The sequence below is a fragment of the Zootoca vivipara genome, chromosome 2, assembly GCF_965207765.1.
Source record: "Zootoca vivipara chromosome 2, rZooViv2.hap1.1, whole genome shotgun sequence".
Taxonomy (NCBI): Eukaryota; Metazoa; Chordata; class Lepidosauria; order Squamata; family Lacertidae; genus Zootoca; species Zootoca vivipara.
The window spans coordinates 109,119,541-109,136,777 of NC_142584.1; the positions used below are offsets into that span (position 1 = coordinate 109,119,541).

At 45.8% G+C, this 17,237-nt stretch overlaps 1 protein-coding gene across 2 annotated transcripts; it reads right to left on the bottom strand.

Moving 5' to 3' along the window:
* Window positions 1-2,178: 2,178 nt before the first annotated feature.
* On the bottom strand, window positions 2,179-16,903 carry LOC118080106 (zinc finger protein RFP-like). Of its 2 annotated transcripts, none has more exons than XM_088662745.1 (8): window positions 16,791-16,903; window positions 13,869-14,297; window positions 12,284-12,379; window positions 9,462-9,692; window positions 8,480-8,502; window positions 6,741-6,856; window positions 5,854-5,886; window positions 2,179-4,078 (listed from the first exon to the last, which is right to left on the bottom strand). In XM_088662745.1, exons 2-8 carry the CDS (start codon window positions 14,286-14,288, stop codon window positions 3,582-3,584), a joined length of 1,416 nt encoding a protein of 471 aa, XP_088518871.1. In that variant the 5' UTR covers window positions 14,289-14,297; window positions 16,791-16,903; the 3' UTR covers window positions 2,179-3,581. The 2 variants fall into 2 exon arrangements, with proteins under 2 accessions (XP_088518871.1, XP_034960926.1); XM_035105035.3 differs by lacking the exon at window positions 16,791-16,903 and adding an exon at window positions 16,641-16,784.
* Between the last annotated feature and the right edge of the window lie 334 nt (window positions 16,904-17,237).

Sequence of the window (17,237 nt, forward strand, 5' to 3'; positions counted from 1 at the left end):
TCGCCTCACCTCACTTCACGGGTATGCTGCCCAATCAGCATACAGTGGTACCTCTGGTTGCGAACAGGATCCGTTCCGGAGGCCCGTTCACAACATGAAAAGGCCGCATCCCGAAGCACCGCATCTGCCTACACGCGTGACGCAATTCAGCGCTTCTGCGCATGCGTGATTTAGTGCTTTTGCACATGCGCGCGCACCGACCCCGGAAGTAACCCGTTCCAGGACTTCCGGGTTCAGCGTGTCTGTAACCTGAAAAGACGTAACCCGCTGCAGACATAACATGAGGTATGACTGTATAATCATCTGCGTATATTATCGGTCTGGTTGATATCTGGCCAATCCTCCCGCTTCCAGTTTGGGGAAATGCTAGTTGTGACGCCCTCTGCCGCTCTTGAATGTTCTATATAATCTTATCCCCTAACATCCTCTCTTATGCAGCTTAGTTTCCTTCCTCACCCAGCCACCCACCCACCCACCCACCAAAAACCCACCCACAACATCGCCTAAGTGAGAAGTCACCTGGGACTGTTTCATGCAACTGCTCTATAGCTCTGAAAGAAAGAAAAATCATTCATTGGTATTTTCTTCATCAGCTTTTGTGGGGAGCACTGTTTCCATTATGTTTGTACCAGAATGCCACCCGCTTTATATGGGCTCAAATTCTATATACCCTTCTCTGAGTGCATAAGCTCCACAAACCCTTTCGTAGAAAAATAATTGGAGATAAAAACATGGGATAAGGTTCAGATGGCCCTGCCAAGTTGCCTATGAAATTCCAAGTTGCCCTTGAAATTTTGCCCCTCCAACCTGTTTTATAGGGATTTGGTGCCACCCACGTTCTTAGGAACCACCCTGAGACCCCCGGGTATAGGGCGGTATATAAATTCAATCAATCAATAATAAATATTGCTTCTTCCCATCACATTCAGTTGCGTCTCGCAGATCTGGGAGATCCTTTTTCAACAGAATGGGGCATTGTTGAAAGAGGGAAGGGATATCTTTTGCCAGCATTGAAAAGGTCGCTGGTCTTTGCTCATAAGTTAGAGACATACAGACACTCTCTAGCTGCAGCTCCCACAACTGCACCGGGGGCGGGGGGCCGGGAGTGACTGATGGTTGTATCTTTTCTTTTCTATTTTTACTTTACAAGGTTGTTATTGTTCTTCACCAGATCTTATCCTAATTACTGTACTGTGGTGCCTCGACTTGCGGATTTAATCTGTTCCGAAGGCACCTTCATAAGTCGAAAAATTCGTAAGTCGAAAAACACCATTGGAAACACGATTTCCCATAGGAATGCATTGGAAACGGAAAAAATTGTAAGCCGAAGCAACCCTATCTAAAAATTCGTAAGTCGAAAAATCCCTATCTAAAACCCCCGCATTTTTTTCCCGGGTGTCGAGACATTCGTAAGCACACGTCCATTACCCCCATTCGTAAGTCGAAAAATTCGGTTGTTGAGTCGTTCGTAAGTCGAGGTACCACTGTATTTGTAAGAATGGATTCCAAATATAATTGAATTTGTCCATGGCAAGTCTGCGTTTATATGCAAGTTGTTCATATGTTGTATGAGTCTTCAATCCAATCGTAGAAGGGAGCCGCATTTTTATACAACTGACGATTGTATCTTTGCTGAACGAAGGAAATGGCCCCAGAAATATTTGTCACCCTGTTTGGGAAGGTTACTGGGACGCGGGTGGCGCTGTGGGTTAAACCATAAAGCCTAGGGCAGGCACCCCCAATTTTCGGCCCTACAGATGTTTTGGACTATAATTCCCATCATCCCTGACCACTGGTCCTGTTAGCTATGGATCATGGGAGTTGTAGGCCAAAACATCTGGAGGGCTGCAGTTTGGGGATGCCTGGCCTAGGGCTTGCCGATCAGAAGGTTGGCGGTTCGAATCCCCACGACAGTGTGAGCTCCCGTTGCTCGGTCCCAACTCCTGCCAACCTAGCAGTTCAAAAGCACCCAAAAGTGCAAGTAGATAAATAGGTACCACTCCAGCGGGAAGGTAAATGGCGTTTCCATGCATTGCTCTGGTTTCGCCAGAAGCGGCTTAGTCATGCTGACCACATTACCTGGAAGTGGACAAACGCCAGCTCCCTCGGCCTGTAAAGCAAGAGGACCACCGCAACCCCAGAGTCGTACGCGACTGGACTTAACTGTCAGGGTTCCCTTTACCTTTTTTTATTAATACAAAACTGCAAAAACACACACACACAAAATACACAAAACAGAAGCATTGCTGAATATCGGATTTATCCTTCTATGGAAACAACTGTATACTTTTTCATATATAGAACTCTAGAAACTCCAGTGAGTATTAATGGAACTGAGTATTAATGAAATTAAGAATACTAAATAAAGATTTTAAAAATAATAAAAAAAGAAACACAGGAATAATGAAACTGAAACCACATTTCACATTCTTTCCATGAACCTCTAATTTATAAGGGTCCTCGTCTCTATTCCTCCCGACAAGGAATACGGTTGCACCACTATTCCAAACAAAAATGAAAAAGTTCGCCTTTTCCAATGAAAGGGCAATTTGCCAGTCTTTACCCTCCTTCATACTTAGTACCAGCCTGCCCCGCTGCCCACCCGGTGCCGTCTCCCTTCTCCCTGGCTGGCTATGGAGCGAGCGGAGGGAAAGCCAGGCAACCGCTTTGCGCGGCTCTGGGGCTTTCCCTCCACCTGCCCCGGCGATTGCAGAGGGGGAGGAGGGGATTGGAGCAGCCCGATTTCGGGCTGATCCTGGCTCCCCCTCGCCCCTGCCGATCGCGGAGGGGGAGGAGGGAGTCGGAGCAGCCCGATTTCGGGCTGATCCTGGCTCCCCCTCGCCCCTGCCGTTCGCGGAGGGGGAGGAGGGAGTCGGAGCAGCCCGATTTCGGGCTGATCCTGGCTCCCCCTCGCCCCTGTCGATCGCGGAGGGGGAGGAGGGAGTCGGAGCAGCCCGAAATCGGGCTGATCCTGGCTCCCCCTAACCCCTGCCGATCGCGAAAGGGGAGGAGGGAAAGCTGGCAAGGGAAAAGGAAGCTTTCCTTGCCCCGCTGTGGCCCCGCCCCTGCCCCTTGGCCCGCCCCTTGCCCCCCCCTGATTTTCATCCTGGCTACGCCCCTGTATCCTCTTATTATTCAGTTAATAGACTCAAACAAAGCTTCAGTTCCAGGGCGTCAGCCGATTTTAGTGAGGAATACCTCTGCAAAGTCTGGATGGTTGAGTTTGTGAGTTTGACCAGAATATTGAATGCAAGACTTTGCCAGGAACTGAATGTAGTATTCCATATTCCTTGCCCTAGCAAGGGCTTTTGCTTTAACAAATTTAGAGTGCGCTTGTATCACATCCTTGGAGAAGTCCAGAAAGAGAAGTACCTTTCTCAGTGTAAGAAACTCCTACACGGGGGAGGAAACAGCTGGGAGGGGGAAGGAAGTCTGACAAGGGTGGGAGGGAAGAGGGTTCGGTGCCCTGTTTCTTTCCTTCCACCTACCCCTCCCTTTCTTTAAAGGATTTGGCCCAACCAAGTGAGCATTGGTACTGTCAGTTCTTGATTGCTTCCCCCCCCCCCAAGGACAACCTCATTTCATTGCCCCACACCGAGCCAGGAGCAGACCCCCTCCTCCGAGAACACAGCATCAGTGAAAGTGAAGATGATGCTGTGCGAGTCGGCATCAGAAAAGGTCACCAGTCTTTTCTTATAGTTGACGCACACACGGATCCTCTTGGTCTGGAACTTCTCCAACTTACAGATTGTGTTGCTGAACTGGGGAAATGGCCCCAGGGATATTCCAGGAGCTGTGGATGGGTAATAGTTACCAGCAGGAGTTCGCACGATAGCCCAGATCCCAAGACCAGCATTCAAACTGGCAATTGTGCATCCCCTTAAAGTCACGTTGGCCACCCCCACGGCCCAGAACTTTTCTCCCCCCATCTCTGCTACCCAGGAATGGGTCCCAGAGGCAATTCTCTCAACTCCCATAACATAGGAACAACAAAGCAATTCGTTGGGGCCTCTGTAAGAACCCCAGGGCATGGTGGAATATAATGATAGAACTAATTTGGGCATTGCCGTGTCTTCACCTGCAAAAGAAAGGAAAGGAGAAGAAGAGTTTGGATATGAAATCCCACTTTATCACTACCCTAAGGAGTCACAGGTGGCACTGTGGTTAAACAACAGAGCCTAGGGATTGCCGGTCAGAAGGTCGGTGGTTCGAATCCCTGCGACGGGGTGAGCTCCCATTGCTCGGTCCCAGCTCCTGCCAACCTAGCAGTTCGAAAGCACATCAAAGTGCACGTAGATAAATAGGTACCGCTACAGCGGGAAGGTGAACGGCGTTTCCATGTGCTGCTCTGGTTCACCAGAAGCAGCTTTGTCATGCTGGTCACATGACCTGGAAGCTGTACGCCGGCTCACTCGGCCAATAGTGCGAGATGAGCGCCGCAACCCCAGAGTCGGTCACAACTAGACCTAATGGTCAGGGGTCCCTTTACCTTTAAGGAGTCTCAAAGCGGCTCACAATCTCCTTTCCCTTTCTCCCCCACAACAAGCACTCTGTAAGGTGAGTGGGGCAGAGAGACTTCAGAGAAGTGTGACTAGCCCAAGGTCACCCAGCAGCTCCATGTGGAGGAGCGGAGACACAAACCTGGTTCCCCAGATTACGAGTCTACCACTCTTAACCACTACACCACACTGGCTCTCTAGCTCACACTGAAAGGATTAGGGAGGGAGGTCCCCAAAGGAGTTAGCACCTACATCCAAGTTTTATATACCTCTGAGCTAGGAGGAGGCTTGAGAAGCCAATGTACTCCTGGGGAAAGTATTCCCCCCATAAAAATAAATTCAGAAGCAGAGGGAGAACCACTTGGTTAGGGCATTTGGTTTCACAGAATTATAGAGCTGAGAGTGACCCCAACAGTCATCTAGTCCAACCCCCTGCAATGCAGGTTTGTATGCAAACAGCATGGATAGAATATTATCCGAGCACAGTTCAAAGTGTTGGTGCTGACCTTTAAAGCCCTAAATGGCCTCGGTCCAGTAGACCTGAAGGAGCGTCTCCACCCCCATTGTTCTGCCCAGATACTGAGGTCCAGTACCGAGGGCCTTCTGGCGGTTCCCTCGTTGCGAGAAGCCAAGTTGCAGGGAACCAGGCAGAGGGCCTTCTCGGTGGTGGCGCCTGCCCTGTGGAACGCCCTCCCATCAGATGTCAAAGCGAATAACAGCTACCAGATTTTTAGAAGACATCTGAAGGCAGCCGTGTTTAGGGAGGCTTTTAATGTTTAATAGATTATTTTATTTCATTTTTCTGTTGGAAGCCGCCCAGAGTGGCTGCGGAAACCCAGCCATATGGGCGGGGTATAAATAAATAAATATAGCTCAGTTGGTTAGAGCGTGGTGCTGATAATGCCACGGTTGCAGGTTTGATCCCTGTATGGGGCAGCTGCATATTCCTGCATTGCAAGGGGGTTGGACTAGATGACCCTGGAAGTCCTTTCCAACTCTACAATTCTATGATTCTACTATCTCTAGGTAGGGCAAGGAAAGGACCCCTGCATAAATCCCTGGGGAGCTGTTGCCAGTCACTAAGCTGAATGGGTGAAATGACTTGAGCCTGTATAAAAGGCAGCTCTTGACTTCCTGTCATTAGGCGTCACAGATTATCTGCTCGAGATGTTGTAAGCCAAATCAGAAGATAAGCCATTTTTTGGCTTACCACAGAGACGTCAGTCTGTGCACATGTACGGATGGAAAGGCGGGGGAAGCATGAAAGACACGCCTGGGCAGATTTTGTTTCCTGACACCAAAACACAGCGGAAGTTCTCTCTTCCGTGCAAAACCCTCCCATATCGCATCTCACCTTTCTTTTCTTGCGGCCCAGAGTGCACAATGTCTAAGGAAGAAAAGCGTTATGAGAAACGAGTTACTTTAGATTTACAGTGCTTGAAATTGTGGCCGTGGGGGGAAAAATGCAAAAAGCTTACATTTAGACAACGGTATTCAAGCTTTGGCCTTACCTTCCAAGTTCCGGACTGCAGAATCCGGGACCGGCAGCCATTTGACACCGGAAGTTGCGTCGATGTAACTTCCGGTGTTGCTTTGCCCTTCTATGGGCACCCAAAATGGCCGCCGCCGGCTTCAAAAGTCGCTTGTACGCATGTCAGGAAGTGTGCTGACGCAACTTCCGGGTCGCTCCGCCCATCTATGGGCACCAAAATGGCCGCCGCCAACACCGGAAGTCACATCTATGTACTTCCGGACATGCGTAAATGCGACTTTTGAAGCTGGCGGCGGCCATTTTGGGTGCCCATAGAAGGGCAAATCGGAAAGAAAAAATGGCCGCCGGCAGGAGGAAATAACGGAGAAAAACGGGAGACGAAGTGATATGGGGGACCACCGGGAAAAGGTAAGTAAAAAAGGGGTTTTCCCGGGGAAAACGGGAGACATGGCAGCTATGGCTTTGGCCCTCTTGCGTCATTACCGTTAAGTGTTATGAAGAAAAGCAAGGTAGATCTGAAACCATTGTCAAATACAGGTTTCCTCAGATTAGGTCCTCTACGCAGATCCCTCAAATACTGAGATTTAGAGTATCTACTGGGAAATTTTAAATGTGAAAATCTTAAATTCCGTGCACCAATTTTTCCTCCAAGCAGTCAATTCCCACCCCCAGTTAGACTCGCAACAGGATCAGATGAGCTATATTTTGAAACCCACTTTCCAAAAGTTAACGCAATGGCCCTTCGTTACCTTGGAATTTCGTCATGGCGGTCTCCAGAAAAGGATGCATTTTAGAGAATTTCTCAATTCGCTTTTTATATCCAGGAGGAAAAGCTATTGGACCCATAGCTTTATTTTCATGGCACCTAGGAAGAAGCAAACAATTTTTTTTTGCAATTCATCTCTTCGTTCTCAAGTCTCATATCAGCAATTGGGATGAAGAAGAAAAGTGGGAACAGCACAGAGGCAGAGAGAGAGAGAGAGAGAGAGAGAGAGAGAGAGAGAGAGAGAGAGAGGAGGCGGGCAGCAGAGTTATCTGCCCAATTACAAACACCTATTATACACTGAAAAAATTTCTATTGTGAAATATAAGAAGAATAAAGGAGAAGAATAAAGAGTTAGCTATATACTTTTCATATAAAATTTGCAGATGAGATAAGATTATGTATATATATATATTGGTCAATAACCAGTAGAGAAGATAAGAAAACAGAGCAGATACAACACAATAATATGTGTTGCAATATGTTAAGTATACTATTAAATGTAGAGTTAAAAATTTAAAATATATTAAAAATGAGAAGTATAAAATAATTATATTAAAATGTAATTTTAGATTTTAACTCATTTATTCAACCTTATTGTCAATATAAAACAATATTTTCAAACAAACAACCTAAATTTTAGATGTAGACATTGATGCTGTACTGTTTTTAATATTCAGTTGGAAGCCAGCCAGATGGGCGGGGTATAAATTATTATTATTATTATTATTATTATTATTATTATTATTATTATTATCAACGGTTAAATTATATCTAGGTCAGAAGTGCCTAAAACCTAAGGGAAACTGATTTTTAGAATGCTGAATATTTTCCCGAAGCACAGAATATACATTGCATCTAATAACAGCATATTTTACCTTGGCTTTTGACACCTGGGATATGTATATTAGGGTTAATGTCATATTTTGAGATTGTTGTAGCCTGCCCAGGAAGTAAAGGGCAGGTAAGAAATATAATAAGTTACCATCATAATCTGCTCTGAAATCAGGTATACAGTAGTTGGAGGAACACCATCACTTATTTCCCTAAAATAAACATGTTATGTGCATCCTCCCTTCCCCAGTACAATAGTTTCCCATCAAAGCTGCATCACATAATTTCAGGAAATCTGCAATCCAATGAACAACTGTATTCTGATTGGCATATTTGTCTTTGAACCGTGAATTAGATTGGCCCTTGTTTTTAAGTAAAGCAATCTAAACTCTCTTCGGAGAGGCAGGAGATTCACATAGCTGCCAAGTACCCCGTTTTCCCCGGGAAACCCCCGTATTTTCATACCGTTTCCTGGCGGTCCCCAATATCGGTTCCTCTCCCGTTATTATCCCTTATTCCGCTCCTGCCGGCGGCCTTTTTTTTTTCTGCTTTGCCCATCTATGGGCACCGAAAGTGGCCGGCGCTGGTGCCAGAAGTCGCATCTACGCATGTCCGGAAGTGCATAGACGTAACTTCCGGCGCCGGCCATTTTCGCTACCCATAGATGGGCAAAGCGACACCAGAGGTTGCGTCTATGCACTTCCGGACGTAGATGCGACTTCCGTTGCCGGCGCCGACCATTTTTGGTGCCCATAGATGGGCAAAGTGACATCGGAAGTTGCGTCTACGCAACTTCCGGTGTCACGTGGCTGCCGATCCCGGATTTTCAGTCTAGGACTTGGCAGGTATGGAGATTCATATCAGCCCACTGTGTGTAACAAAGCCACATACCTTTGCAGGATGTTTCTGATATCCTAGAAGGGAAGAGAGAGAATAATATTAATTTAGCCTCTTGCACCAGTCTCCTCCTACATATCGGACAGATGGAAACTTCCCATCGCACGGTCCCATACTTCCCCAATCCCATATCCTCTATTGTATCCTCACTAAGCTGCAGATTCTTCTGCTTATTGGAGACAGAGGGCATGGAAGCTTGAGATAGGGTTGCCATATTGCAAGAATCCAGACATTAATTGAGCCGGGGGGGGGGGTAATCGCCCGCTGAACCCAATCTGCCAGCACACAAACACAAATTTTTAAAAACTACAAAAACCCAGACATATGCTTCCAAATTTCAAAATCCCCCCGGATGGGCATGTAGGCCCCCCAAAAAGCGGACATGTCCAGGATTTCCCAGACGTATGGCAACCCTAGCTTGAGACTAGGAGGGGAACTCTCTGCCCCAGAACCTCCCCCAGTTATGCTTCTTCCTGAAATGCAGGCGGATGGCACACCTGGGATTTTCTGCCAACTCCAAGTGATCCCGGGCTATGCTCTACCGCTTGCTCCCACCACTGGTGCTGCCAGCCTCAGAGCAGATGTCAACTTGCTACTGCTGATAATGTGTATTGTTCTACACACAACATGTTCTACACACAACAGTGAGGGCATGTTTGAATTGGGTAGAGGGAGAACTCAACTGGCCAGTGTTGCTGGTACCATTGCTAGTGCTAGCACAAAAACTCTCTGGATCCATTGTAATTTGGCAGGCTTCGTCCATACTGCAAGAGCAGCTTTGCCTGCAAATTTCATCCACTTCTATCAAACCTGAATCATGCAGTTTGATGAAGCTCCAATTCACAGTTTTGAACAAAATGTGTGACCAGTGCACATCCCTACTACGAATACTTCTATAAACCAACAGACAGAGTGGTTGTGGGTACAACCCTTCCCTGAAGGACAACCTGGACTATTTAACTGTGACAACTCTTACCTGAAAGAATTCAGTCACTGGCTGTTTCTGTTTCTCCTCCAGCTCCTTAATGAGGTCATCAATAGAGGACATTTCCTTAGAGAGTTTTGCAATATGTTGGTCCCAATAGGATTTAATCCCATCACCCAGTTCCTTCAATTGAGCCAGCAGGCAGCGCTCTTGTTCTTCCAGAAACTGGTGCAATTGCTTGAAATTGGCCACAATTTTCTGCCTCTCCAATTCCGCCCGCTTCTGTAATGAGAAAGTCAGAGCCAGTCAAATATATTTAGGTGCTTCCCTGATTTCACGTACGCAAACTGATTGGGGTGGCAGTTCACTTCAGCACTAGCAACGGGACAGCACTTCTTCCACAATTGAAGTGAGCAGGCAGACCACCTTAGGGGAATCAGGGCAGAACGCATGGCTCAGCTGCACACCCATAATGGTGCTAAATGCTCCATCTTTCTGCGGGATTTGTCATCTTTCCACAGGGCCTGCAAGACAGATCTGTTCCGCCTGGCCTTTGGGTTGGACTTAGTCTGACCCCTATGTTTTCCTCCCTCATGTTTTGGATTTATGGACTACAGTACTTAAACTGAGGCTGCATTTTAAATTTTAATATTGTATTTTAATCTGTATTTTAATTAATTCCTTTTATTGTTTTATTGTAATTTTATTGGTGTTAGCCGCCCTGAGCCCGGTTTTGACTGGGGAGGGCGGGGTATAAATAAAAAAATTATTACTACAGTGGTACCTCTACTTACGAATAACTCTACTTGCGAATGTTTCTACTTACGAACGGAGCTCCGTCCGCCATCTTGGATGTGGTTTAGATAGGATTTTTTTCTACTTACGAATTTTTAGATCGGGTTGCTTCAACTTATGAATTTTTTCTCCCAATGCATTCCTATGGGATTCGACTTACAATTTTTTTCGACTTACAAATGTGCGTTCGGAACGCATTAAATTCGTAAGTAGAGGTACCACTGTATTATTATTATTTCTTTCTGATAGTGGAGCCTGGCGAAAGTGGGAAGAAGAAGAAGAAGAAGAAGAAGAAGAAGAAGAAGAAGAAGAAGAAGAAGAAGAAGAAGAAGAAGAAGAAGGAGGAGGAGAAGGAGGAGGAGAAGGAGGAGGAGAAGGAGAAGGAGAAGGAGAAGGAGAAGGAGAAGGAGAAGGAGAAGGAGAAGGAGAAGGAGAAGGAGAAGGAGAAGGAGAAGGAGAAGGAGGAGAAGGAGAAGGAGAAGGAGAAGGAGAAGGAGAAGGAGAAGGAGAAGGAGAAGGAGAAGGAGAAGGAGAAGGAGAAGGAGAAGGAGAAGGAGAAGGAGAAGGAGAAGGAGAAGGAGAAGGAGAAGGAGAAGGAGAAGGAGAAGGAGAAGGAGAAGGAGAAGGAGAAGGAGAAGGAGAAGGAGAAGAAGAAGAAGAAGAAGAAGAAGAAGAAGAAGAAGAAGAAGAAGAAGAAGAAGAAGAAGAGGAGGAGGAAGAAGAAGGGGTGACTTTGCTGCGTTCATTTCTTTTTAAAGAGCTGGCCTTTATTTTTGCTCAGGGGCAGCATTCATCCTTGGCTTAGCTTCCAAAGCTTGCATGGCAGCAGTGGGTGTGGTCAAATGTGAATGTGGCCACCCTACTCTCTCAAGGGCACATAGCTGATTGACAGGAATCAGCAGGTGGGAGGCTAAGGTTTTGCTTTTTCTATTCACATCCAGTGATCAACCCAATGGCCAGGGAAGCAGCATTTATATCACCATCAGGGTGCTGGGCTATAGGGACACGAGTGGCGTTGTGGTCTGAACCACTGAGCCTCTTGGGCTTGCTGATCAGAAGGTCGGCGGTTCGAATCCCTGCGACGGGGTGAGCTCCCGCTGACCTGTCCCAGTTCCTGCCAACCTAGCAGTTCGAAAACACGCCAGTGCAAGTGGATAAATAGGTACTGCTGTGGCAGGAAGGTAAATGGCATTTCCATGCGCTCTAGTTTCCTTCACAGTGTCCCATTGCACCAGAAGCTGCTTAGTCATGCTGGCCACATGACCCGGAAAGCTGTCCGTGGACAAATGCCGGCTCCCTCAGCCTGAAAGCGAGAAGAGTGCTGCAACCCCATAGTCGCCTTCGACTGGACTTAATCCATCCAGGGGTCCTTTCCCTTACCTACTGGGCTATGCTTTCCCTATTTCTATTTTTTTCTCTTCTCGCTGCCCAAGCTAGTGGCAACTTGGACAGGGAGAAAAAATTGTTGTGGGTCGGGTAGATCAGACATTCAAATGTGGGACTAAACCCAGGACACTGTGCAAGTGAGGCATCACCATGCCAGCAACACGAGACCATCTTTGTAACTGAATTACCATTTTAAGCCTACCTGACAAACCTGCAGTATCTGTTACTCTTCAGCAAGTATTCTGGTTGTATAAATGTTATTTGTACGTTCTATGAGACATTGTTGTTATTTTAAGGTTTAAAAAGGGCGAAACACCAGGAAAAACAAGCCTGTCTTAAAGCACTCTGGATTACTTAAAGGCTAAAAGTAGCCTGTCTACGCTTCCCTTCTAAGTTGCAAAATGATGCACTCTACTGAAATAACAAATGTGAGGAAGGAAGGGTAATATCTAATAAATATATCCAGGGTGTTTAAAATCCGGAACTCACCAGAACTCAGTTCCGGCACCACTCAGGTGGGCACCATTGCCGTTACAGGAGAACAAGGGAGGCGTTTGTGGTGAGTTCTGGTACCTCTTTTTTCTAGAAAAATAGCTCTGAATAAATAGCATCTATTCACATCCCAACGCTCAGAACTAAGGCCTCACCCTGTAAGTATAAACATATTGGAGCCTCTACAGTTGAGTACCTACCAGCAGATTCTGGCTTTCAGCCTCCCCACTCAGTTTAGAAGCCAGAATTTCCTTTTTCCGTTTGTTCAGGAATTCCAAATGACCCCGGATTTTACCCTGAAAAAAGGAGGCATTTGGGTTCATTGTTGGGACAGTATATGCAATGTCAGTTCAAGGCTTTTAAGTACACTAAGACAGAGGAGAGTCAGAGACATTGGTGGGGAACCTCAGGCACAGTGGCTCAAGACCTCTTTGTCTGATCCTCAGGACTCTGTGTCCTTGAACTCTTGAACTTCTTTTCTTTTATGTCTTATTGTAATTTTATTGGTGTTAGCCGCCCTAACTGCGGGAGGCAGTGCAAGACAGGAGTGCCTGGCGTGCTATGGTCCATGGGGTCACGAAGAGTCGGACACGACTAAACGACTAAACAACAACAGCCGCCCTGAGCCTGGTTTTGACTGGGGAGGGCGGGGTATAAACAAAATATTATTATTATTATTATTATTATTATTATTATTATTAAGTTTGACAGCCAAGGTACCAATGTATTAAGGTTCTCCCCCCCTTTATGCTACAGGGCACAGAGCAGAGTGTTTTTAAGCAATGTGTTTACAAAGTGCCTGGCAAGAAGGAAGCAAGGTGCCTTTAAAAAAAATAAAATCACAAGCATTTGGGGGGGGCATGTGCAAAACAAATACCCTTGCAAGACACCGTGTCCCCCAATTTACTTATTTCATGAAATTTATACACCACTTGATTCATACCCTCCAACATTTCTGATGAAAATAGGGACATCCTATTCCATACCCTCCAACATTTCCCCAGTGAAAACAGAGACATCCCCTCCTTTAAGCAGCTTATATTAAAAATGAATAAATTAAAGCTGCCCTGGTAGCTTTCTCGGCCCTAAGGATGGGGAAAGGAGAAGGCTATGAAGATGGGCACATTGCAACCTTCTTTCAAACTTTCCACAGGTCTCCACAATATTGAGCACATAGCATGAGCGTGTGGTTGGAGGCAGCACGATTCCGATAACAGTGGCTGGTAACTGAAGGAAGAAAGAGTGTGGTTGCACTCAGTTTCCTGCTCCAGGGCTTTTCATAAGCATCTATCTAGTTGACCAGTGTAAGAACAGGATGCAAAATTAGATGGTCCCTTGGCTCCATTCGGCATGACTCTGCTTATGTCCTTAAAGCATTTTCTTGGGATGCTCAATGAGGCTCAAGACCAGGGGTCAGCAAACTTTTTCAGCAGGGGGCCGGTCCACTGTCCCTCAGACCTTGTTGGGGGCCGGACTATGTTTCGGGGAAAAAAAATATATGAACGAATTCCTATACCCCACAAATAACCCAGAGATGCATTTTAAATAAAAGGACACATTCTACTCATGTAAAAACATCAGGCAGGCCCCACTAATAACCCAGAGATGCATCTTAAATAAAAGGTCTACTCATGTAAAAACAAATCCGCGGGCCGGATTTAGAAGGCGATTGGGCCACATCCAGCCCCGGGCCTTAGTTTGGGAACCCCTGCTCAAGACACTTTTAGGGGAAGTAGCTGGATGGGGGCCCCCATTCCACATGCCCTCCCACCTTCCATCTCCTACCTGATATGCTTCAAAGGCCTCCTCCTTTGGGATCACCTTGTGCTCCCTGTGATCCTTGGATTTGTCACACACCACACAGATGGCGGCTCGGTCGTCCTCGCAGAAGAGTTTCAGGGGCTCCTGGTGTCTCTCACAAACCTTTCCCAGCGCTTCCGCCCCTCTGGCCATCTGAAGGCTGAATTTTTTGGCTATTTCCACAATGCTCGACAGTTGACGGATGGGCCTGAAATTCCTTTGCTGACAAGGTTCCCTGCACTGGGGGCAAGACGCATCTCTGCCAGGTTCCCCCCAGGCCCGGGTGATGCATGCTTGGCAGAAGACATGGCCGCAGTCTATGATCACTGGGTCTTTGAAATACTCCAGGCAGACGGAGCATGTCGTTTCCTCGCAGAGGTTCTGGACTGGGTTGCCATCTGCCATTGTGTCTCCCTGAAATGGTAATGAAGGCTTTAGTTTCCCTTTTCTATTCCCCCCCCCCAAATAAAATATTTATTAATTTTCAAACATCTCAACAAAAAAAAAGCAAAAATAAGAGATAAACAAGAAAGAAAGAAAAAACAAAAGAAAAAACATATCAATTCTTTCATTAATTTGACATTGTGGACTTCCTCAATTCCCCCCACCCTGGGTCCATTCATTAAATCTAAATCAAGCAATTTTCCTTTATCATCTTAAAGCATTCTAACACAATTTTTCCATTATTTCACAACCAATTCTAATCTACACAAAGGGAAAAAAAACATTGACTATCCTCAACCTATAATTCATTAATTAATCCAAATCTAAATTTATTTTCCCATCCATCTCTAATTATTCCTTTAGCCTCACAATTTATATCCCAAAAAATTTCCATACATTCAAATATTATTTCTTCTATCATAATAATCTTTAACCACATTTATCTAATTCTACCCCCCTTCCCCTGGGCTCCGGATCTCCCAGATGTATCAACCAGCTCCATAAAACATTCCAGTTTCGGATCATCTTAATCAATCAGAAAATAACCCATTGTTGCTCCTCACCCTATTGCCACTCTTTTGCCACCTATCCCTTTTCTAATTTTGCAACATTGAACGGGCAGTTCCCTCCCATCGAAAGAAATGTGTAGACCAGGCATCCCCAAACTGTGGCCCTCCAGATGTTTTGGCCTACAACTCCCATGATCCCTAGCTAACAGGACCAGTGGTCAGGGATGATGGGAATTGTAGTCCAAAACATCTGGAGGGCCGAAGTTTGGGGATGCCTGGCGTAGACAAACCTTTATTGTGTAAGCAGAAATTTGCTTAATTCCATACTAAAAATGGGTTAATGCTGCAAATGGACTGTTCTCTGAAATTCCAAATGTGATAGCAAAATGATAACAATAATAATAGCAGCATAGGAAACCCTAGACAACATTAAAATATAAGCCATGTTGGCCCCTAAGAAAAATCCCATAAGCCCTAATAGGAGGGGTGCTTTTATCAGGCTGCAAGTTTTGGAAAGTCTTCATCAGGCAACATGGTAAACAAAGTGGGAAGAGTCAATTCCCAGTGAGAAAATTAGAAATAAGTATTGGAAATAGCTTCCGAGTTCAGTCCATATTCAGTTGCTTCAGTGAGCATAGGGAGAGCAAGCAAGGAGTCAAAAAGTCAACTTAGAACTAGACAAATGGAGAAAAATAGCAAACATTCATTTGAAACAGTGAAAACATGATGCAGAACACATACAATGGATTAAGCAATTACAATGGGGCTACAACAAAACTTTGAATAGCAGAAACGTATAACTATTTACATCAATGGTTTTTAAGGCACCTAATAAAGCATGGATGTAAAATTAAATATAAGGAAGCAATTCCCCTTCCCCTCCTCTAGTTCAGCTAACTTAAGAGCAGGAACAGTAAGTAGGTTTATATTACCCCTAGGATTGGAAGAGTTTAAGAAAAACAAAAAACTTCAGGGTAAAGGTAAAGGGACCCCTGACTGTTAAGTCCAGTCACGAACAACTCCAGGGTTGCAGCGCTCATCTCACTTTACTGGCCGAGGGAGCTGGCGTTTGTCCGCAGATAGCTTTTCTGTGTCATGTGGCCAGCAAAACCAGAGCAGCGCATGGAAACGCCGTTTACCTTCCCGCGGGAGCGGTTCCTATTTGTCTACTTGCACTTTGACGTGCTTTCGAACTGCTAGGTTGGCAGGAGCAGGGACCGAACAACGGGAGCTCACCCCGTCACGGGGATTCAAACTGCCGACCTTCTGATCGGCAAGCCCTGGGCTCTGTGGTTTAGACAACAAATCAAAACACTTCAGGGAGTAATGCCTAAATAAAATATTGCAGATAGAGAATGTATTGATCAAAAGATCCACCTGACTTATTGTGGTGTGTTCCCCACTGATTCCTATTGGAAGATTGCCCAGGCAAAAATCACCCATGAGGATCAGGGGGGAGGGAATCTGTCCCAATAAATAATTGTATCAGAAGTAGAATGAAAAGGGAAATCTCCCTATCCCCCCAAAACACCAAGCCAGCATACCTTCTACATTCATGAGAGATGCCATGTGTTGGGGACAACAGTGTAGCTTAAAGGTTGGTTAAGAAGGAAACAAGAATAAGATACAGTATAGACAGATGTGCAAGACGAAGTGCTTTGCATGAACCGAGTTGCCACCGTGCTCCTAAAACACTGGCATTTATTTGTAAATTTACTCACCTTCCTTCTAGAAACACCATCACACACACACACCCTGTCCCTTCTTTTTCTACTCTTCCTTCTTAAATATCTCCCCCACCTACCTGAACTCTTCTTGTTCCTGTTTTCTCCTTTTAGCTTCTTCGCAAAAGAACCCCCTGGAAAGTGACTCCGGGCTGCTCTGCACCAACTAATTTGTAGCCCTTTGAAATGCTACACGTCTTGGTGGCATGCAAAAGGAAGAATAAACTGACCTCAACTAGGGCTTGTTTCTGAGGTGAAAGGGGCTGGGCTCAGGCTAGAAAAGCTCATCCCAGGTGCTGAGCTTGGTGATTGGGTGCAAGATCAGTTTACCACCAGCTGTGCCTTCTGATAAGCGAGAGAGAAAAGGAGGACTGGATTTTTGACTCCTCAGCAACTACAAACATCTGCCCGGGAAAAGGGGGCAGAAGCTACCGTACCTGGACTCCACCCCTTTCTTCATTCCCAAAAGGGGAGGGGGCTGATCACAGAGCAGCTGTGAGCTCTCAGTCTCAGGGAAACAACCATATTGATGGCTTTTTTTAAAAAAAAATTATTGTTTGTCATAATAATTACAATTGATTACAATCAATAAAAACGAAAATTACAGCCATAAAAATGATACAGTTGTCTTATACTCTACCCTCAGCAATCTTCACCCACCCCCCATTCCCCTCCCT